General features: G+C 35.0%; 2 protein-coding genes across 4 annotated transcripts; both read left to right on the top strand.

The window, feature by feature from the left end:
• Positions 1–3,622: 3,622 nt before the first annotated feature.
• LOC121729837 lies at positions 3,623–8,457 on the top strand. 2 transcript variants are annotated; one of them, XM_042118477.1, is made up of 8 exons: positions 3,623–3,880; positions 4,021–4,335; positions 4,766–4,960; positions 5,164–5,252; positions 5,420–5,539; positions 6,907–7,008; positions 7,333–7,402; positions 7,882–8,457. In XM_042118477.1, exons 1-8 carry the CDS (start codon positions 3,758–3,760, stop codon positions 8,053–8,055), a joined length of 1,188 nt encoding a protein of 395 aa, XP_041974411.1. In that variant the 5' UTR covers positions 3,623–3,757; the 3' UTR covers positions 8,056–8,457. The 2 variants fall into 2 exon arrangements, with proteins under 2 accessions (XP_041974411.1, XP_041974412.1); XM_042118478.1 differs by having other exon boundaries at positions 4,775–4,960.
• Positions 8,458–9,843: 1,386 nt separating this feature from the next.
• Positions 9,844–17,195, top strand: LOC121729838 (delta-aminolevulinic acid dehydratase). Of its 2 annotated transcripts, XR_006036012.1 has the most exons (9): positions 9,844–10,127; positions 10,318–10,465; positions 10,548–10,767; positions 10,836–10,924; positions 11,021–11,164; positions 11,727–11,843; positions 13,124–13,217; positions 14,224–14,346; positions 16,689–17,195. XR_006036012.1 is itself a non-coding variant. In XM_042118479.1 (8 exons), the coding sequence occupies exons 1-8, from the start codon at positions 10,000–10,002 to the stop codon at positions 14,283–14,285; spliced, it is 1,002 nt and encodes a 333-aa protein (XP_041974413.1). In that variant the 5' UTR covers positions 9,844–9,999; the 3' UTR covers positions 14,286–14,436. The 2 variants fall into 2 exon arrangements, 1 of the variants encoding a protein (XP_041974413.1); XM_042118479.1 differs by lacking the exon at positions 16,689–17,195 and having other exon boundaries at positions 14,224–14,436.
• Positions 17,196–23,076: the final 5,881 nt, after the last annotated feature.

Below are 23,076 nucleotides of genomic sequence, written 5' to 3' on the forward strand. Positions count from 1 at the left end.
GAAAGTCCAAAACTTGTCGATGACATTAATAGACGTAAAGACGAAGCAGCCTCCAGTTCGTGTCGACAGTCTCCATCTGGAAGCCTGGCTAGTTTCGGGTGGGATTCCATCACAACAGACTGGTCCCATCAAGAAAAAGAACTTCTTCTATCCTGTTGGAGAACGTCCACCTTAAAAACCTACTTACCTATTTGGAAGAAATGGTCTCGCTGGTGTTCTCAAAGGAGCATTAATTGTCGTTCACCTCGGCCTGCCGATGTTGCTAGATATTTAGCATACTTACACTTGACTGAAAATCTTGCCTATCGTTCGATTTTAGTTCATAAATCAGCTATAGCTTCAATTTGTGAAACTGTTTCTAGTATAAGTATTTCGTCAAATAATGTTGTACAACACGTATTGAAAGCTATATCCATAGCTAAGCCTGTAGCACCTAAGGTTCCAATATGGGATGCAAGGATAGTAATCGATTTCTTAAGAAAATCGAATCCTAATTTGGATAACTTATATGAAGTTTCTAAACACACTGCCACGGTTCTCTTACTAGCCTCGGGCCGCAGGGTGCATGACCTCACCTTGCTCCATGTAGACAGCAAACATTACATAGATAACGGTAATTCGATTACACTTCATCCCGTGTTCGGATCTAAAACAGATTCCCTAACGCATCGTCAGTCGACTTGGACCTTATTGACTGCTCCCCATCAAAATATCGACCCAGTTTTTTGGGTCAGATCTCTTGTTAAAGTAGCTAGTCGTGTTCGAGGTTCAGTGACTAATTTATTTATTACTAGCAGATCTCCTTTTAGACCAGCCAGCGCGACTATTATCGGAGGTTATGTTAAACGTGTGTTATCTGATGCTAATATACACTCTTCTCCAGGTAGTTTTAGATCAGCTGTTGCTTCATTAAACTGGGTAGAAAATTATCCAATTAATGATATTCTATCCAAAGCTAATTGGAAACATGAGGCTACTTTTAGAAATTTTTATTTAAAGGAAATAGATTCATCTGTAACTGATAATGATAAAAATGTACCTCAGAAGTCTTTGTCACAATTTTTTTGTGCAAGTTGATTACAAGTCTTATACTTTTCATTTTCAATAATAATTATTACATGATCTATATTTGTAGTTGTGTGTCACTTAGATCCTTTAATATAAAATATGAATCACATTGTTGCTTTAATTTCAAGCCACCAGGAGATAACAAACAGGTCTCTCATGAAGGACCTCGGACGTTAACGGAACATATAATATAGTATTTTACCTTCCAATAAAATACATATTATGTTTCCAAACGTCCGAGGTCCTGATAATGGCTTCCTGGTGTCCACCCTCATCATCATGAGCTTAACAATGAGCAAGATGGCGGCTTGAAATTTCCTAAGTAATTTTCAGCGAAGCCACGTGACCGTCGAAAGCTGGGAGCAGTAAGGTAACGGATAGCGACATCTAGCGGCAGCTCGCGATAACACAACGGCGTACTCTCATGAAGGACCTCGGACGTTTGGAAACATAATATGTATTTTATTGGAAGGTAAAATACTATATTAACGACATGCCTCAATCAACAAACCATGTCTGTACTTATTATGTTCGCTGATGACACGACATTAATAATTAAATGCAAAAAAGGACAATTGAATCATGACATTAAAATTGAATTAAATAATATAATAAATTGGCTAAATAAGAATAATTTGAGAATAAATTTAGATAAGACGAAAATTATTAAATTTAATAAAAAAAATAATGACAATGACCATGATTTAGAACCTATAAAATGCGTGACAAAAACAAACTTCCTAGGATTTACAATTGACAATGAAATGAAGTGGAAAGACCATGTTGACTATGTGAGTAATAAATTGAACCGATTTATTTTCGCATTAAGAAGAATTAGGAATATAGCTTCTGTTAATACTGCTCTAATGGCATACCATGATTATGTAGCGTCTATACTAAGATATGGGTTATTGTTATGGAGAAACTCATCAGATGTCTCAAAGGCATTTATTGTTAAAAAAAAGTGTATAAGGTCTATAGCTGGGGCTGGCTACTAAGAACATTGTAAACCTTTATTTAAAGACTTGAAAATACTGCCCCTACCATGCCAGTAGAGATTTGTCTTTTTGTTAGAAAATACCAACATCTATTTCCAACTAATCAAGAAATGCAGAAACAAGGATCAAGTAGGCACAAGCATAAAATTTGGGTACCTAAGCAAAATCTAGAAATTTATCGCAGAAATGTATTTATCATGTCAATAAATATATATAATAAGCTCCCAAATAACATAAAAAGTATAACAGTCGATGATATTGTACCTAAACAGATATGTTACGTCCATACTATTTTCCAGCTTAAATCTCTTCCGAACAATTTTCAAATTCAAAATTGCAGACATTGACAAATTTGAAAGATGAGTGAAACAAAAGATACGAAAAACCATTTACGTAAAAGAGACAGTTCTATTTTTAAACGTCGAATCGTATCGCTGTCTCTTTCTTCGCCTAAGCTATGACGAAAATTCGATTTTTTCCAGATTGTTCGAAAAAATAATTGAAAATATAAATAATCGAAGTATTTATTGCAATCAAGACATGTGGTAAGAGATTCCATGTGTTTTGTTTACTTTCGAGTCATAATTGGTACATTTTCGATACACGCACGACGTCATTTTCAATTTATTTAGGTAAGACAAGACGCGGCACGTTCGTGACTGCGCTCGATGAAGACTAAACAACAGACGGCCCAATTGGGCCGTATTTGAAGCTTCACAACGCGCGCGATAGTAACATATCTGGTTTGAGTATTTCATCATTGATAACAATGTATAATAAATTTAAAAGTAATTTGTGTTCCTAGCTTTTGGATAAATGTTTTTATTCAAATAAAAAATATCTCGAACACAGACAAAATGAAAAATGGTTGTGATTATGTTAAAAATTGTACCATCTCTTGACATCTAATTAACCTTAGATTTTATTTTATTTTATGTACTTATTTGTAAATTTAACCGAATCGACTGACATACCTAATATTATTATAACTTAATTGACATTTTATGTATTTTGAGTATTAATGAGTTCTTATTTGCATTGTTAATTTTAAGACTTTATATGAAGTGACTTGTTTATTAATAAGATATTTGCCTTAATTTATAAATTCCATATTATAGAAATGATATAGCATAAGCATGATTTAGTATAATTGTAAAGATAATTTTAATTTACTTACTACAATAATCAAATACTACAAAATAAATAAGGTGGTACAGTTATAAAACTGTGATCTACACTTTATAACTGTACCACAATTATTGTACCATATTTTTGCAATAAACTATTATTAAATATGGCCAGTGTCGAGTATATTGGCGGGAAAACAATATTCTATAAATTCTATATATTCTATAAAACTCTAATATACTAATAGTCGGTCTAATTTCTGAAGACTGATCTGACGATATTACTAGAAAAACGATTAAGAAAATTGTATAGAATATTGTTTTCCCGCCATAATATTATGTATAACTCGACAGTCGACACTGGCTTTCTTCTGAATATAAGAAAAAAAAACATGATTTCAATTGTCAGCTGTCAAATCTCATGTGCAGTCACATCTGTCACTGTCAGTTGTCCGGTGTGGTAAATGTATTTTTCTCGAACACGAAAAGCACAATTTTGATGAAATTTAGGATAAATACTAAATAAACAGGGCTTTTCAGATTCAAGAAAAGTGACTACTTATAATGTCTACCTGTTTGCGTTCGTTTTCTCATAAAATACTCCCCATCAATGGGATTGTATCGACGAAAAATCATTCCAGTCCTATATCCCGCAAAATTCCAATACGCTCGCAGTTTTTAGAAAATGTAAGCTCTAAGTGGTATATAATCTTGTAGTGTTTTTGTTTTATAAATAAATAATGGTGTGAATTAGTAGCGTAATAGCATACTTTAACATTGAAACGTCGAAGTGACCTCGTGATTATAAGGTGTGAAAACTGTTTCAGTTCTTCAACAGAAGACCCATTTCGAGCTGCAAACTTGCGCCTTTAAACACTTCAGAGAGCAATACAGATGAAGTATATAAGTATGCTGTCGCATTGCCCCAGTATTCGAACCGTAAAATAGACGAAATTTCAAAAGTTGGTGTTACATACAGTTCAGAAATAGATGTAGAGGTCACAGAGAATGATAACAAGGATCCGTGTCTGCGACGGCTGCGTTGCACCAGTGATGATTATATTGAAGAGAGAAGCTTGGTACATTTGAATTATTTGCCAACAATAAGCATGAATGATGTTGACTTCTCAAGATGTAAAGAGGTAAGTTGTATTGTAATCTGAATTACACAATTTACTTTTAATAAAAAAATTCAAATGTTAATGTTGGAACAAGATATATAAACTAGTTTGTTTATAGAAAGTTTTCCAGCAAAATGACAATATTCCATCATAATCATGATGTCATAATATATATCAGCCTTTCCCAAAGTGGGCGATACTGCCCCCTTGTTGTTGCTGAAGGTCTAAAGGGGGGCATTGTGACCCAGAAAAAAAATGGCGTTGTGTAGAGGCTTGGTGGGTGATTTTATCTGGATGCATTTTAAATTGAAACAATGGGGGCCGCTAAAACATAATTTGTTCTCAAAGTGGGCAGTTAAGTAGACAAAATAAGTTTGGGAACCACTGATATATATAAATACTATTTTTTTATTATTTTGGGCTACCTTTTGAACTAAATATTTTTGTATGGTCCTTCCAGGATATAGAACCAACATGTTTATCTGATTTTGAACAAAATGCGATTGCTTGCTGTAGCATGGAGCTCCTCTCATCACCTCCATCCCTGTCAAGTGGTCAGACTGGTGACACGAAAGCAGAAGCAGAGAATCAAGGAAAACCAAGTGAAGAACAACTTATGAAAGTGTTTAATACTCTCCGAGATACTGTAAGAGTTGTTTATTTTTATACTTATATTACATTTTTTCTAGAAATTACTACAATATACACTCTAAGTTATGGACAACAGTGAATGAAGAATAATATATAATATGAATAGAGTAAAATAATTTTACATTCCAGGGTAAACTTCTGTTAAATATATATCTAATTTGAAAAATATAAATAAATCATGATTTTATGATTTTTCAGATGCCTAATATATTTATCAAGCCATTGGACTATTCTATCTATCATCCTAATTTAATTTTTGTAAACAATATCAGGGGAAAAACAACAGTGTAAGTAATGTTTTGTTAAATTTATTTTTCAAGATGACTATTAAACCAAACAATAGGAACATAAGTCAAATACATGCACATTACTATGTTGTGGTGGCCAACCGGTCGATCGTGACTGTTCAAATCTTCTTTGTTCAAATCCTAATAATTTAAACTTGTAATTTCAGAGGGCTGTTTCACTATGTTAAACAAATAGCACTGCTGAGAACAGTCGGTCACTTAAAGTTTGCCTATGTCAATCTTGAAATTCTAAAAATCACTGTTCACCCAGAAGATTCGTCAATAAAGTAAGTTTATTACCGACATTTCATTTTATCTATATATTAATACGTGAGCCAAAAACTTTGTATCCCTTTTGACGAAAAATGGGGAAACGTAGGTGAATGAAATTTTGCACAGTTATAGTTAATATGGTGAAGAAGTGCATCGAGCTGATATTATTTTGAAATTATGCTTTTATCATACATTTTTTAACAAATAAAACATTACACACACTACAACACGCACACTCAAGAAGATGACAGATTGTTGAGTGACAAACCTATACATACAAATTATACTCTTTTATTTATGGTTGAAGTCTTGACAACGCGAGTTGACAAATGAAAATGGATTATAGTTTTTTTATTGCATCTTAGATACTATTAGACAATGCTTACACTTAGAGACAAGTGTTGAAAAAAAAAAGATGAAGTCAATATTTTTTACAAAATATAGGTACTAGTGATGTAACGAATGTTGGATTTTTCACATTCGCGAATGCGAATACGATTGCGAATATTTATCTTCAACATTCGCGAATGCGAATATTTTAAAATTTCAAAAAAAGCGTTCTTAAAATGTTCGACAGGTTTGACGTTTCGTGTCGGCCATGTTTAAATTGAACATAGCCGAACTGATATTGCTTATAGTCTGTCAAGAAAGTGAAGAAATTAAAAAGTGGCAACATCGTAGTGTCACCCCTTTTTTTCTTAGATTGATTTGAAATTGAAGACACTACGATGTTGCCACTTTTTAATTTCTTCACTTTCTTGACAGACTATAATTGAATGAATTTAGTCACAGAAATTTCATTCTAAAAGTTTTATTTTGTTTTGAGGTTAGTTTTATGTTTCAAGTAATTGTTTAGTTTTTTTAGTAAATAGAAATTATAAACTTTATTTAAAAATGATAGTAAAGTAATAATATACTATTAAATGAATGTAAACCTTACATAGTATACCAACAAGGCTGATTAATGTTAGATTTGATAAGATCTCTGAAGTTACTTTTTCATAAATGACTAATGAGGCTTTAATTAAGAATGTAGAAGTATGATTTAATAAAAAAATCTAAGTGTTATCTATTGTATTATTATATTATTTCAAATGCATGCATATAATAATTTCCTTTTTGATTATTAAAACATTCGCTAAATATTCGCATAATTTTTGCGAATGCGAATGCGAATATTGACAAATACGCGGATATTCGCGAATGCGAATGCGAATATCCGTTACATCACTAATAGGTACGGTAGTAGTCCCAATGTCGTTGAAACTAAGGTCGAATTTCGACCATTGGGCGATCTCTAGTTTTAATTAATTTTTAATGTCTATTTTTATATATTTAATATTATCAATGTCAAAATTCTAATATTATATTTATATTTCAGGATGAGATGGCGTATTAGAGGAATATCTGGTTTCAAAGTGTTCTTTAATTTCTGGAAATACAAATTATGGAATATGAAAGAAGTTTGGAAGAGCCAAGAGTTGTATGTGTCTTTTTTTTAAATTAGGATGAATATTAATTATAAAAATAACAATGAATTCAATATCCATACAAATATTATAAATGCAAAAAAAATCTGTCTGTTACATCTTCACGCCTAAACCACTAAAATGATTTTCATGAAATTTGGTATGAAAATACTTTGAGTCCCAAGAAAGGACATAGGAAACTTTTTATCCCAGAAAAATGTACGGTTGGGGCTACAACTAGTAACTAATAATAATATTTAAAAACTTTTAGTACATTAGGATATTAAATATAACTTTGTGCTTAATATACTAAAAAGTCATTGAATGACATTTTGCAGGTGGTATGATGGCTTCTCTACATTCTATGTTGGTGGTGATGGTCTTGTCCAGAAGCATGTAGCTGATAAGGTGAATATCGAAACTAAATTGTTGATTTTTTTTCTACTTTACATTTGAATTTTGAATTACACACCAGTAGCCCTAGCACGGCCACCAGTAGAAATGCGAAAGTATAGACAAACTGTGGACATAAACTAAAGGTGCCGTTCCGATCTATACTGCAGCCAATCGCGACCGACAAAAATTCAATTGAAATGCCACTTTATGACAGACTAATAGGATATTATTTGATTTTTTAGGACTATAGTCTGTCATAAAGTGGCATTTTAATTGAATTTTTGGGAACGAAAAAAGATCGGAACCCTACTTTAAGTTTATCTCCACAGTTTGTCCATACTTTCGCATTTCTACTGGTGGGAGTGCTAGGGCTACAGCCTACAGGGGTAGTGGAAGTAATTTTCAATTTAGTTACTGCCTCGGTGATCACCGACTTCATTTTCATTAACACAAGATAAGCATAAGTATTAACAAACAATAAATTATTTCAGATGATGCCTGATCAGGATACGATAGTGGACGATCTAGAGAAGGCGCCGATAGCAGCCAAGATAGCTCTCCTGATTGGTGTACTCCCACGTAGTTACCTAGCTGATGGTAGCCTATTCATGAATTCAGATGAAAATGTAGACTACACAGTATGTTTACCTGTTAAAGATGACTAAATTAACTAAATGAAATTACAAAGTACACTTGTGATATTATAATGTTAATATTTTTTAATATTATTTATGTAACATGCCTGTTGTGTGGATTTTACAAGTAACAGGTATTTTTGACACACATTCTACCGCTAAGTTTTTCTTTTATTTAAGTAGCTTGTATTGTCAGTTTAAAATTGTGTTATTTTTTATCATGTTCTTGTAAAATTTATACAAATTCACCAAGATTTGGCCACAGAAGTTAGTAAATTTTTGTTATTTATGGTATTGTACTGAATGCAGTATTGGTTGTTTGACTAATTTATCATGGTTGCCATCATGTTATCACTATCAGTGACTGTATGACTATCGTGCTTGTAGTATCTAGTAGCTATTGCAGAAGTCAATAAATTATTATGAACATTTTATTATTTTTTATGTGTATGTACTATATAGGTACCCCATACCATAGAGGAAATCGATTCCTAGGCAGTTGACAGACCAACTTCTTTTGGTCGGATCATTTCAAATCAAGTCGTCTGGGTTTGACGTAACCACGGACGTAACGCTACCAAGCTATATACGTAGGTCGCCCATCTGCCTAGGTATCAACTTCTTTGATAAAATTATAATATAATTATTATGTAAGGTACGCGACTTATTTAAGTAGTAATGCTACTACGAGTACATACTTTTTCTTGACGTTTCGGCCGTGTTGCAACGGCCGTGGTCACGAGGGGCGAAACGTCGAGAAAAAGTATGTACTCGTAGTAGCATTACTACTTAAATAAGTCGCGTTAAGTCCCGATTAAAAAGTTTAATTATAATGCAACGCGAAAGTTTAAAAAGTGTTATCTACTTATCTCACTTATGTCCTAAGACATTTTCTCACGTGTTGTAGGCTGTAGCAAAGGAATGTATTATACGGTAGCTATACGTCTTAACCTGCGGGCTGCGGCCCGCTGGGCCCATATCAGTGGACTGCATTAAGTTAAATTATTTTGAAATTTACGCCTGCCGCCAAAATAATGAATATAGTCGCCATGAAAGTAGTGATTTTCTTTCACTTTTAAATCACTATTTTTAGAGAATGTTATTGAATGTTAGTTATTATTTAACCCTAAAAATTTTTTGGTTGTGGCCCGTGACACCAAGAAACGTATTTGTGACTTTGTGGCCCGAGCCGCGTGACTCCCGAGAATTATACATACTTATTATTCGGGCCGAGTCCCGAGATGTATACATCTCGGGACTCGGCCCGAATAATATAATTATTATGTAAGGCTGACGTGTTATCTACTTATCTCACTTCCTCCTATGTCCTAAGACATTTTCTCACCTCTTGTAGGCTGTACAGTGGACTGCATGAAGTTAAATTATTTTGAAATTTACGCCTGCCGGCAAAATAATGAATATAGTCGCCATGAAAGTAGTGATTTTTTTTTCACTTTTAAATCAGTATTTTTAGAGAATGTTATTAAATGTTAGTTATTATTTAACTCTAAAAAATTTTTGGTTGTGGCCCGACACACTACCACGAAACTTGACACCAAGAAACTTTCGTTCAGACTTCAGAGTTATTTAATTTCGAAAATCGAAGGTCCACCGTCCATGTAGCTTACGCCTTACCGTGCACATATAATAATTTCATGTGTAAAAAAAGTAAAGTCAGTTTGACATTGACATCATTATCAGTTTGACTGTAGACATTTATGTTTTGATAGTGATAAGAAAAATCAAAAATTGGGGTCTGGTGATGGTGAACCATTTTTAAAAGAAGAAGAAGAAGAAGAAGAAATTGAAATACTTTCAATTTTGTTAGAAACAAAGTTTTTAATGTTTTTTTCCCTATAAATAATTCCTCATATACTTTATATAAGTTTAATACGTTATTTTATATGAGTTTAATACGTTATTTACTTTGAATATTCTATAACTTTCGCAATTATCATCACAGTTACAGTGAAGATGAATTCCCTTTTCTTGAGTCCCCAACATGTACTTCAAGGAGGCTATTTCAATTCTACTCTGCGTAAACTACAAGAGCCAAACACCAGCATTGAGCCTCACAACATAATGTACCCCATATTTTTACTGTAAGTAATTTCCTCGTAACTACTTTTATAACCTACAGGAAATTCTACCTCAACACTTATGAAGAAACATAACGCCTACTCTCTATCAGAGCGAACGCACGCACGTATTTGCGGGCAACATCTAGTATCATAATGTATGAAAACTTAATACTATGTTAATATTACACTTAACAGTTGATTGTGTGTATAGGGAAGATGACGACGCAGTTCAGCCAGTTTCCAGCATGCCCAATGTGTTCAGATATGGACTCAACAAATTAATACCTGCACTTGGCGAGTTAGTTAACAAAGGATTGCAGTCTGTACTTATTTTTGGAATTGTGGAGAAGTTACCAAAGGTAAAAATATTAAAGTAACATTATTTCTTTGTAATGTATGCTATACTCAGTTTCCACTCTCTGTTTATGATTAATGTTTCAGGATTCTCGAGGTTCCAGTGCGGATTGTAAAGATAACCCAGTAGTAAAAGCTTTACCCAAGCTGAGGCAAGCCTTTCCACAGCTGACACTAGCTTCCGATGTGTGCCTGTGTCCCTACACTTCCCATGGACACTGTGGTGTGCTGACAGAGAATGGAGTTATTGACCATGAGCCATCTGTGAAGAGGATAGCAGATGTTGCTTTAGCTTATGCCAAAGCAGGTAAAATAGCTGCTGACAATTATTGTTTAGTCTACTATTGATGTAATAGAGTAATTTACCTTTTACAGGAGCTCATATTGTAGCACCTTCTGACATGATGGACAACAGAATAAAAGCAATAAAGGATGCCTTAGTGGCAAACAAATTGCAAAATCAGGTACATCTTATTTCATTAATGAAAATGTTTTTACCCCCTAATTTGTAAAAGGAATGTAGTGGATTACTAATTAAATTATTTTTTATTCAACATCAGGTATCAGTGTTATCATACTCATGTAAGTTTGCATCAGCTATGTATGGGCCATTCCGAGACACCATGAAGAGTTCTCCGATGGCTGGAGACAGGAAATGCTACCAATTGCCGCCAGGCAGCGCCGGGCTAGCTGCCAGAGCTGCTGTAAGTATCTTCTGACTTCTGTTATTATTTATTAAGCCTCACTAAACTACTGAACCCCAGTTTTACTCATAAAGTTAATATACGTAACGGAATAGAGCAACAGTCTCGAGCTGTCAAACGAAACTGAAATTGGTTTTCATCTGTGTGAAAAATATGTGTACGTATACACTTACACAAGCATGAATTCTATGAGATTAAATTGTCAACGTGCGGCTTGTCCCGACTGGATGTCAAAAAAAGAGTGCTGTTGTCATGTGTCACACGTCTCTTTTTACCATGCAGTGTTACTGATAGTGACATCTCGCTTGCTCAGGCCTTTGTTTATCTATTCCGCTAGGTATGTTAACTTTATGGTTTTTCTACTTTATTTGTACTTAGACTTGTTTTATGGGTTCTCATACTATAAAAAATAATGATATAATATAATGATAATATATAATATTAATATGATAAAATATAATGATATCATTATTATAGTCTGTGAACCCACAAAACATATTTATATAAATAGCTTTAAATGAGTTAGAATTTACTAGCGGCAGGTGTTATATAAAAATTTCAGGAGCGAGATGTCGCAGAAGGTGCAGATTTTCTAATGGTGAAGCCTGGACTACCATACTTGGACATTGTGAGGCAAACCAAAGACCGCTATCCCAACCACCCACTATTCATATATCAGGTATATTATAGTTTTTGTAATAAATACCATTAAGTTGCTTACATGGTAGACCTTTTTTTTTTTAACATGGGGAAATGCTTTACGCATCCCCGGCAAATTGGGGATATCGGCCGGGGTATGTGGGACTCCTGTCTACCCACTAAACCCCCTTGGTGCTCCACTCATCGCTTATGGCAGAGTTGCGGGTACGATAGAACCTGGTGGACCTAATAAAATCAGGTGTCATTTAATTTTTATTCATTATTTGATTATTTAAAGTTTTGGAGTTCAACCACCAAAGTTTACAAGTTTTGCATATTATTATCATTAACTTTATTTTCTTTGAAAGGTTATCAGTCATATCAGTTAGTGTTATAAACATTTCGAATACCATTTATAATTAAATATGTAATAAGAATAAATTGTTGTTTTAGAAACAGCTTATCATATTCAGCACAACCAAAATATTACGTGAAAAATATTTTCCACCTTTAAAATAGGTAATTATTTAAAATCTGTGATAGTAGTACCTTAGCTCTTCATTGACCTGACATTTGAACAACATCAATTTATATTTCATCACACTTAAAATTTCATCCTTCAATCGCGGATTCTTAGAAATGCTATTGTATTCTATTGTTGTCGCGATCACCGGTGCTCTTATGGGGCTTGAACACAGATATAGATCAGATAGATTGCGGTATCTTGCGGTCGCTCCATTTTTATGAAAACAAGCGTGCCTTTTTTATAGCTACTGTGACGTACCGACGCAATGATAAGAAAAGTGCCCATTATCTAGGCCCGCTATCACCAACCCACGGCCCACCGGGACTTTATTTGTGGCCCGCGTGATGTTAAACAATTTTGAAATTCACGCCCACCGGCAAAATAACGTAGTCTACGTAATAGTCGTCAATTTTTTTCCACTTTTAAATCGTTAATTTCGAAGAATGTTATTTTTTAAGCCTAAAAAATGTTTGTTGCGGCCCGCGACACCAAGACCGAAACATGTTTGTGGCCCGCATGAAAAAAAGGTTGGGGACCACTGATCTAGGCCAACGTTTCTATTTGAATTTCTACAGCTCAATACGGCACTTTTAGGCATTTAGGCATTTTTTAAATTCCGATTGACGTCCGATTCCGATAGCAGACTAAAGAGCAGACTTTCGAAAGACGAGCATTGCTCGTCGTTTGGGAGCGCGATATGGCACGCGACGTACATACACATGCGATAGGTAGGTATCTATCATGATCTATGTCTGTGGGCTTGAATGATTAATTATATTATTGACCACTTGCAGGTATCTGGCGAGTACGCGATGATCGCCCAGCAGAAGGACAGCAATGAGATGCAGACCATCCTCTTGGAGACACTCACATGTATGCGCAGAGCCGGTCAGTTTACTGTTTACTAATACGTCTTTTTAGATGCAAAGTGCAAACAATCATGTTATACTGTATAATTTATTACGAGAAAAATTTCTTTTCGTTTACCTGTTTCTAAGAGCATTCCCTTTTTTTAGGGTTCCGTTATAGTCAACAAGGAACCCTTATAGTTTCGGTCTGTCCGTCCGTCCGTCCGTCTGTCTGTCTGTCTGTCTGTCCGCGGTTTTGCTGCACATGCACATATTAGATATTAATGATTCCGACAAAATGGAACATGTCAAATAAAATAAAAATAAAAATTGTTTTATTTCTGAAGTTTTTTTTTAAATATTACGAGTATTCTTAGATCATTTTCCGATTTAGGGATCTGTTTGTGAAATATTAAGTTAAGTTAAATTAAGAGGAAAAAATCGTTAGAGTGAAGAGTCCCATGTCTCCCCATTCTACCAGCTGACCAGTTGCTTCTGGAAATGTGAAAAAATTCACGGGTGTAGGAAATATGCTGAATTTAAAAGGAAAACTATCACGGCTAAGAAGACTTCATAAGTTATTGAGTAATATGAAATATCATAATACTCAATCAACTAAAAAATGTATTCGGCGAAGTATAAAGGAACTTTTCGTTCAAATTCCTTTGAAAGAAACTGAGATGACGTTGTTACTTGTTAGTAGTGTAGAACACGTTATAAATGTACATTCATTGACCATACAAACATTTAAAAAAAACTAGTACTGCGGTACTACGGAACCCTACATTGAGCGTGGCCCGACAAGCACTTGGCCGGCTTTACTATTGATTACATATTTTATTAATGCTCGCGTCAAGCAAAGTAACTCCTTTTCCGTACATAGGCTGTCCCCACTCCCTAATGTATACCTACTTAGTACTAACCCAAAAAATTCTCACAGTGATGCCAGTTTTAATGCTCATAAACCTGTCCAAGTGCTGCCTGTGTCTTTGGTGTTAATGAAGATAATATGCATTTCTGTTATTAATAAAATGTTTTACTTCCAGGTGCGGATTGTATCATCACATACTTCGCTCCATTAGTTTTAAGCATTATCTCTAAACAATAGATCTGGATGGTTTACTGGATTTACTTGAAAAAGGGGCTGAGATAAATGACGAATGCGGACTGTGCGTAAAAAGTATTCAATTATAATACTTCTAAACAATGATGTTCTACTTATACAGATATGTTACGTCCATACTATTTTCCGGCTTAAATCTCTTCCGAACAATTTTCAAATTCAAAATTGCAGACATTGACAAATATGACAGATAAGTGAAACAAAAGATACGAAAAACCATTTACATAAAAGAGACAGTTCTATTTTTAAACGTCGAATCGTATTCGCCTGAGCTATGATTCGTCATAGCTCAGGCGAATACGATTCGGTTTTTTTCCAGATTGTTCGAAAAAATAATTGAAAATGTAAATAATCGAGGTATTTATTGCAATCAAGACATGTGGTAAGAGATTCCATGTGATTTGTTTACTTTCGAGTTATAATTGGTACATTTTCGAAACACGCACGACGTCATTTTCAATTTATTTAGGTAAGACAAGACGCGGAACGTTCGTGACTGCGCTCGATTCAGACTAACCAACAGACAGCCCAATTGGGCCGTATTTGAAGGTTCATAACGCGCGCGGTAGTAACATATCTGGTTTGAGTATTTCATCATTGCTTCTAAATAATAGGGCAAAATTTATTTGGTTGTATACATATGTATTGTAGGTGTAATACGTATATTGCAAGAGGACCGTAACTTTTTACCGACTTCCAAAAAGGAGGAGGTTATACGTTCGGCTGTATATATTTTTTTTTGTATGTTCAACGATAACTCAGCCGTTTGTGATCCGATTTTCAAAATTCTTTTTGTGTTGTATAGGGTTTAACTCGAATTACATAATGGTACTATTACGGAATAACATGGTACCACCATGTTCACAAAAGTGGTGATCTGATGATGGGATCCTGGAGGAATCGAGGGGACTCCTTGAAATTTGTATGGAAACGTATAGTGATTTCAATTTTTTCTGAAGAATTCGAGGTAAATGCTACCAAAAAGTAAGATTTCGCACCAGGTTATACCCTGGATCCGAAGGTATCCAATAGAACTTTTGAATCCTTATAGATACAGGTTCGGGGAACAACTGAAAGCATAAGCCAACACATCAATTTATTTGATCATCATCAAAATCATAATTATGCCATAGGTCATCACATTATGACCCAATTATTGATGCTTTTCGTGATATTTTGCATCGAAGCAGATGTTTTTGATGATTATTTCGCTGTTTGTGGACCGATTTTCAAAATTCTTGTGTTGTTGTATAGGGTATAATCTTGATTTTGTATAATAATTACGAAAGTGGTGAGCTGATGACGGGTCTATGAGCAATCGAGGGAAATCCTTTAAATCTATCAAAAGACTCATAGTGGTTAAAAATATGTTGTTTCTAGTAACTTAAACATATGTTACGAATAAGAGAAAGTTCATACGAAGGTGTCCCTTGGTCCAAAGGCACTGGAACAGAACTCCTGAACCTTTAAAGATAAAAGTTTTTAAATTGCAGCGTCGCTTAGATAACTGCAAGCATTTACCACAATTTCGCTTACAGTAATATAATGTGAATAGTTAACATTCGTAGTGGTTATTTACGCATAAAGCATTATCTTGTAGATAACTAAAAAGAGTGAAATTATTATTTTTAACAAAAAATTAAAACCTACTTCCAAGGTAAAAACAATAATAATATGAACTAAAAAGTATTTAATAACTCTTACTCTATAATAGTGCCTTTTTCAAAATTCGTCTAAATCTCAACTATTTCTGTACATACTACAGTCTTCATTACTTTGAAGTCGGTACCAGTCCCAAAAGCTTCAGATATTCTGACATTGACTGAACTCACTATAAAATTAGCTGGTACCGACTTCAAATAATGAAGACTGTAGTATGTACAGAAATAGTTGAGATTTAGACGAATTCTGAAAAAGGCACTACTATATAGAGTAAGAGTTATTTAATACTTTTTAGTTCATATTATTATTGTTTTTACCTTGGAAGTCGGTTTTAATTTTTTGTTAAAAATAATAATTCCGGGATAAAATCCTAATGACCTTTCTCGGGACACAAAGAATCTCCATACCTACCGAATTTCATCATGATCAGTTCGGCGGTTTAAGCGTGAAGACGTACACACAAACAAAATAAGTATGCGAGACACACTTTCACATTTATAAATATTAGTATGGATTTATTTTGCTCTCTGAAGCTTGTGTTTAAATCTGTTGATGCAATGGGCAACTTTTTCACAACTTTATTTAAGTAGTAAGTGATAAATAACAATGAACAGTCATTTGCATCAGTCTTGGACCTTGGTATTATAAAAACTAACATGTTCGAGTTAGTGCATGCCATGAAAAAGACTGCTTTCAAGTGTTATTTAATGGGACGTTTAAATTCAGCCACTGCCGCCGCTCCTCGCGCTGCCGCCTGCCGACAATATTGCCCTGAATACTTCTGCAGCAGTAACGACGCGAGTGAGAGCGTGTACACTCAGCCACTGACATACTTGCTGGCTACTGCGTTGTGCAGCAGCAGCGGCAGCCGGCAGCGCCGGCATGACGAGTGGCAGCGCGAGTGACTATTTACATTCTCGCGTTGTAGTTGTCCACTACAACCAGGGCTGAATATAAACGACGCATAATAAATTATAAATGAAGGGTTTTGACTTTTGGGTAGTTCGTAGGTTCCTATAAGTAATAATTGTTTAGACTTTAGGCGATATTTATGAAATGTTTAGAATTTGGACCACTTTTTAAAGGGTTTTCCGAAAACGATTATTTAATATTTTTATATTTGGGGGATTTTTATTGTTTTCATTTAATGACTTTTGGAGTGTAATGAAAATGTATATTGGGATTTGGGACTATCTGGTGTTGCAGAATTTATTTACATTTAGGTTAGTAGGTAACTATAATAATATTATTCATACTCATGTTTTTATAAATAAAGTATGCTGGCAGAGAAGTGTTTGATTTTATGATGTCTCCTTTAACCCTAGTGCTAGTTAATTCAATAATAAACATACTTTAACTACTTATTTGCATAGAATGCTCTTTTGTAGCTTTTTTTTGCTTACAAAATGATGGCAGTAAGTAAAATTTCTAAATTAATGCCGAATTTCTACACTCAGTAGTAGAACTAAACATAATATAATATTATGGTCTAAAAACTTTGTTTTTAGGTTTAGGTTTAAAGAATTTATTCTCAGAAGACATAGGTACAGTCACTTATATGAGAACTTAAAACTAAAGTTACATTTTGTTTACAACGGTCATATTATTACAGTAATATGTAGATACACAGTAGTACGAGGGCTGCTATTTATATGTATCCGGAACTGGCCACTTACAAGAACAATATTTAAAAAGTAATTACAACATTTGAAAATAGAACTCTTTGGTTGAAGAATACATTTTCTTTCATGTGACTGTCAATTATTTTTCCATTGTGGCGTCATTTTGAAAATTGCGTGTCTTCATTTGCCATGGATTTAACGCGTGAACATTTTCGTGCAATGATTTACTACGATTTTCGGCGTGGGCTAAATCAACAACAGTGCTTCATTCAACTCACCGCAACTTTTGGAGATGAAGCACTATAAAAAACCACTGTTTATCACTGGTACAGTGAGTTTAATCGTGGGCGGTCTATGCTCACGGATGAAAATAAAGAAGGTCGCCCAAAAACAGCTGTTGTCCCACAAAATATAGATGCTGTGCGGGAACTAATAATGCGTGATCGTCATGTTACATATCGCGAGATAGAGGCGTCCTTAGGCATAAGTATGACGAGCATACATAAGATATTACACGAACATTTGGCTGTAAAAAAAATATGTTCGCGTTGGATTCCGCACAACTTGACAATCGATCAAAAACGGGCTCGTGTCGATTGGTGCAAAAAAATTATAAAAAAATACAACCGTGGTACGTCAAAAGCCGTTTATAATATCTACACAGGTGATGAATCTTGGATCTATGCATATGACCCCGAAACTAAACAACAGTCAACGGTGTGGGTGTTCCAAGATGAGCCGAAACCAACAAAAGTTACTCGTGCAAAAAGTACTTTGAAGCAAATGGTCGCCTGTTTTTTTGGAATTAATGGACATGTGGCTACAGTGCCATTAGAGAATCGTAAAACGGTTAATTCTGAATGGTATACGACCATTTGTTTACCAGAAGTCTTTGAAGAAATAAGAAAGGACAACCGACAACGCAGAATCATATTACATCACGACAATGCTAGCTGTCACACCTCAGCTGAAACAACTCAGTTTTTGGAGGGTCAAAAGATCGAATTGACTGGTCATCCGCCGTACAGCCCTGATTTGGCACCTAACGATTTCTTTTTATTTCCATACGCGAAGAACAAATTACGTGGTCAACGTTTTTCGAGCCGCGAAGAGGCTGTTGATGCGTTCAAAATGCACGTTTTGGAGATACCTCAATCAGAATGGAAAAAGTGCTATGAAAATTGGTTCCAGTGTATGCAAAAGTGTGTCGATCATCGCGGCGAATATTTTGAAAAGCAATAAAACCATATTAAATGATATATGTTTGTTTCTTTTTTAATTCCGGATACATAAATAGCAGCCCTCGTATAAGTTGTTTTAATAATATTTTGTGTTCCACCAACAATATATTTCATATATTTTGCTTTAAGTCAGTTTAATTACTATTATTTTATAAAAATACTAGATGTCCCGCGCGGCTTCGCCCGCGTAAATTAGAAATTTTACAGAATCCGTAGGTACATTTTCCCATAAAAAATATTTCCCCCGTTTTTCCCACATTTTCCTGAGTTTCTTCTGTCGTATTAGTCTTAGAGTAATAATATAATATAACCTTCTCGATAAATGATGAGTCTTACTCGATAAATGATCTATCTAACACTGAGATAAGTTTTTAAATCGGACCTGTAGTTTCTGAGATTGACGCGTTCAAGCAAACATACTCTTCAGGTTTATAATATTAGGTAGATATAGATTTTTTTAAATTATCGCTTGACAAACTCGAGTCTCGATCTAAAAGACTATGAAATGGTATAATATGGTAGTGATGATGATGATGATGAAGAATGTAATGTAATTTGCATAGTAGCATATGCTTTCTGTTCTTAAAACAACGCCGAAACTCCCAAACTTGTATCTATAAAGAATCAGGAATTCTCTCAGCACCTTCCGAACCACGGTATACCAGGTATATATCTCGGTGCAAAATCTTACTTGTTGGTAGCATATGCTTAGAATACTTCTCACGAAACCGAAGTCACCATATGTTTCCCTATAAGTTTTGAGGAGTTCCCTCGATTACTTATGGAACCTTCATCAGTTCACCACTTTTCTGAATATAATACCAAATTGGGATGATACCCTATATACCAAAAGAAAAATTTTGAAAATCGGTTAACAAACGGCGGAGTAATCGTTGAATATAAGAAAACGAACATAACACCTCCCCCATTTTGAAAGTCGGTTAAAATTGTAGCCTATGTGTTATTTATTTAATATTTTAATCAGCACATGAATTGAATAACAAAATTTTTTTCAAATTAATTGTAGCACCATCTGTCAGGACAAACTAAAATTGAAATAGAATAATATTGAATGCGATGATAGCGCCGTCCGTCGGATCTAATGTAAAACATACAAAATCAACAACTCCTTATAAATAAGAAATTTATTGAAAAAACATTTTCCAGTAGACCAAACTGTAAATCTAAACCATTCTCGAATCTCCACGAACACACACAAAAAATTTCATCAAAATTGGTCCAGTCGTTTAGGAGGAGTTCAGTCACATACACACGCACACAAGAAATATATATATTAAGATTAAACTAGCGGGCTGGACGCGATGGCATCGTCCCGTCAGATCTATTGTGTTATTTACAAATAGAATTAATAAAATCTGTTCAGGTGTACCATTATATTACATTTGCTTACACAATATTAACACGTTTAGCAGATTTTAGACCATAATATTGAGTTTAATCATCTCTTGTGCTGATCACCTTTTAGACTGGGTTGCACCAGAGGCGTGGGTAAAGTTAAAGTTAAATATGGCGTCCAAACACCCCATATTCTCATACGACATCTGTCAATTTTTCCGGTTATAGTTAAGGTTAAAGTTAGTTGGTGCAACCCAGTCTAAAGGTACTTAAGTCCTAACCATATAGTATTATACCTACATATATAGATAACCAACCTAGAACAAGACAATCCAACTTTGTTATTATGACACAAAATGCAATATCGTTGGTACCACACATACATACCACACATACATATAGGGGCCATTAAAAAAAAATATATCGTTGGTACCAGCAAAAAGGCTATTAATAATAAAAATAAAGTCCTAACCTATTTGGAAATATATATTTTAGTTTTGATAGGATTCCAGTGAAACTTGTGTGAAAATAAGTCAAACAAGTTCGCAAATCCTTATTCCTTTTTATAGATTTTTTTTTTATGAAATAAGGGGCAAACGAGCAAACGGGTCACCTGATGGAAAGCAACTTCCGTCGCCCATGGACACTCGCAGCATCAGAAGAGCTGCAGGTGCGTTGCCAGCCTTTTAAAAGGGAATAGGGTAATAGAGGAAGGTAGGGATGGAAAGGGAACGGAATAAGTGAGGATAGGGAAGGGAATAGGGTAGGGGATTGGGCCTCCGGTAAACTCACTCACTCGGCGAAACACAGTGCAAGCGGTGTTTCACGCCGGTTTTCTGTGAGGACGTGGTATTTCTCCGGTCGAACCGGCCCATTCGTGCCGAAGCATGGCTCTCCCACGTCGATAAAGTCCATCGAATAAAGCAATTCTAGAGTGCGTGAGCGGGATCGTGAGATTTTTTTTCGGAAACGTGTACAGAGTAACTAGTTCATAAACATACTAAAATTCCTGGACACTAGGGGTACTGGCGGAGTGGGGGAAGGGGGGGAAAGGGCCCATTTTTGTGTTTTTCGCTTAGGTATATCTCAAAATTGGTGCGTTCTAGAGAAAAACTTTCAAAGAGTAGATAAAAGACAATAAAATTATCTACAAATACCTCAAATGTTTTATAAAATTTCTTACCGTTTTCTAGTTACACCTTTTCGAAAAGTAGGGGTAAAATGGGGAAAATGCCTATTTTTGTGTTTTTCAGTCATATCTCAAAATTGGTGCATTCTAGAGAAAAACTTTCAAAGAATAGTTAAAAGAACATTAAATTATCTACAAATTGCACCTAAAACATTTTTAAAATATCCTACCGTTTTCGAGTTACACCTATTCGAAAATTAGTTTTTTTTAACTTAATAGCTGCTAGTCTATAACTTATTAGCTGGCCCGGCATACGTCATCCTGACCAGTAAATACACCTACCCTATCCCTATTCTATTCCTCTAAGCTCTTCATCATCATTATCGTCTTCTCCATTAAAAGATACGCCGTTGAGGCATTTTCCTTCACAATGAAGGCATGCCGCTGAACAATTGAGCATTGCTTTTCTGCACCCACATTTGCCACTGCTACAGTCTTTTGTGCAGCGGCAAAATATTGTTTGTAGTAGTGTCTCGGGGGCTGGTGCGTCTTCAGTTTTTATGGGTTCAAGTATGTTTTGTGTAGATTTCCATCCCCACATTTCTGGAGGCAGCTCGTTTCCGAGCCACTGCTGCACTTGGTAGTAGGTGCGCCGGGAATGTTGTTTAGCTGCACTTTCAGTTGGTGGGAGTAAGCTAATGTCTGGCTTTAATTTTGCCACTGACCTCATAAAACACTAGAAACGGTAATGGTTGAGGGAGGTTGCTTTAGTTGGAGGCCCATACCATTTTAAAAAGCTCCAACTAAAGCAACCTCCCTCAACCATTACCGCTTCTAGTGTTTTATGAGGTCAGTGGCAAAAAACTGAAGACGCACCAGCCCCCGAGACACTACTACAAACAATATTTTGCCGCTGCACAAAATACTGTAGCAGTGGCAAATGTGGGTGCAGAAAAGCAATGCTCAATTGTTCAGCGGCATGCCTTCATTGTGAAGGAAAATGCCTCAACGGCGTATCTTTTAATGGAGAAGACGATAATGATGATGAAGAGCTTCAAGAAACGCCTACTAATGAGGATAAACAAATGACAGAGGAAAAACCAGAACCCTCCTAAGCTAAAAGAATGAAAAAGTCATGCTAAAAGCACGGACGTAAAAAAAGTAAAAAGAATGAAAAAAAAACATGTGAGACACCGAATTTATAAAGAACTCGATGATCAGATGTTAAGTCAGATGTAGATTAAAGTGTTAAAGTCCAGGTGTAGGGTAGGGCAGGGATAGGGCAGGAATCGAATAGGGATAGGGTAGGTGTATTTACTGGTCAGGATGACGTATGCCGGGCCAGCTAATAAGTTATAGACCAGCAGCTAATAAGTTAAAAAAACTAATTTTCGAAAAGGTGTAACTCGAAAACGGTAGGATATTTTAAAAATGTTTTAGGTGCAATTTGTAGATAATTTAATGGTCTTTTAACTATTCTTTGAAAGTTTTTCTCTAGAATGCACCAATTTTGAGATATTACTGAAAAACACAAAAATAGGCATTTTCCCCATTTTACCCCTACTTTTCGAAAAGGTGTAACTCGGAAACGGTAAGAAATCTTATAAAACATTTGAGGTATTATTTGTAGATAATTTTATGGTCTTTTATCTACTCTTTGAAAGTTTTTCTCTAGAATGCAACAATTTTGAGATATAAGCGAAAAACACAAAAATGGGCCCTTTCCCCCCCTCCCCCCATTCCGCCAGTACCCCTAGTGTCCAGGA

This window comes from Aricia agestis, chromosome 8 (genome assembly GCF_905147365.1).
Source record: "Aricia agestis chromosome 8, ilAriAges1.1, whole genome shotgun sequence".
Classification (NCBI taxonomy): Eukaryota; Metazoa; Arthropoda; class Insecta; order Lepidoptera; family Lycaenidae; genus Aricia; species Aricia agestis.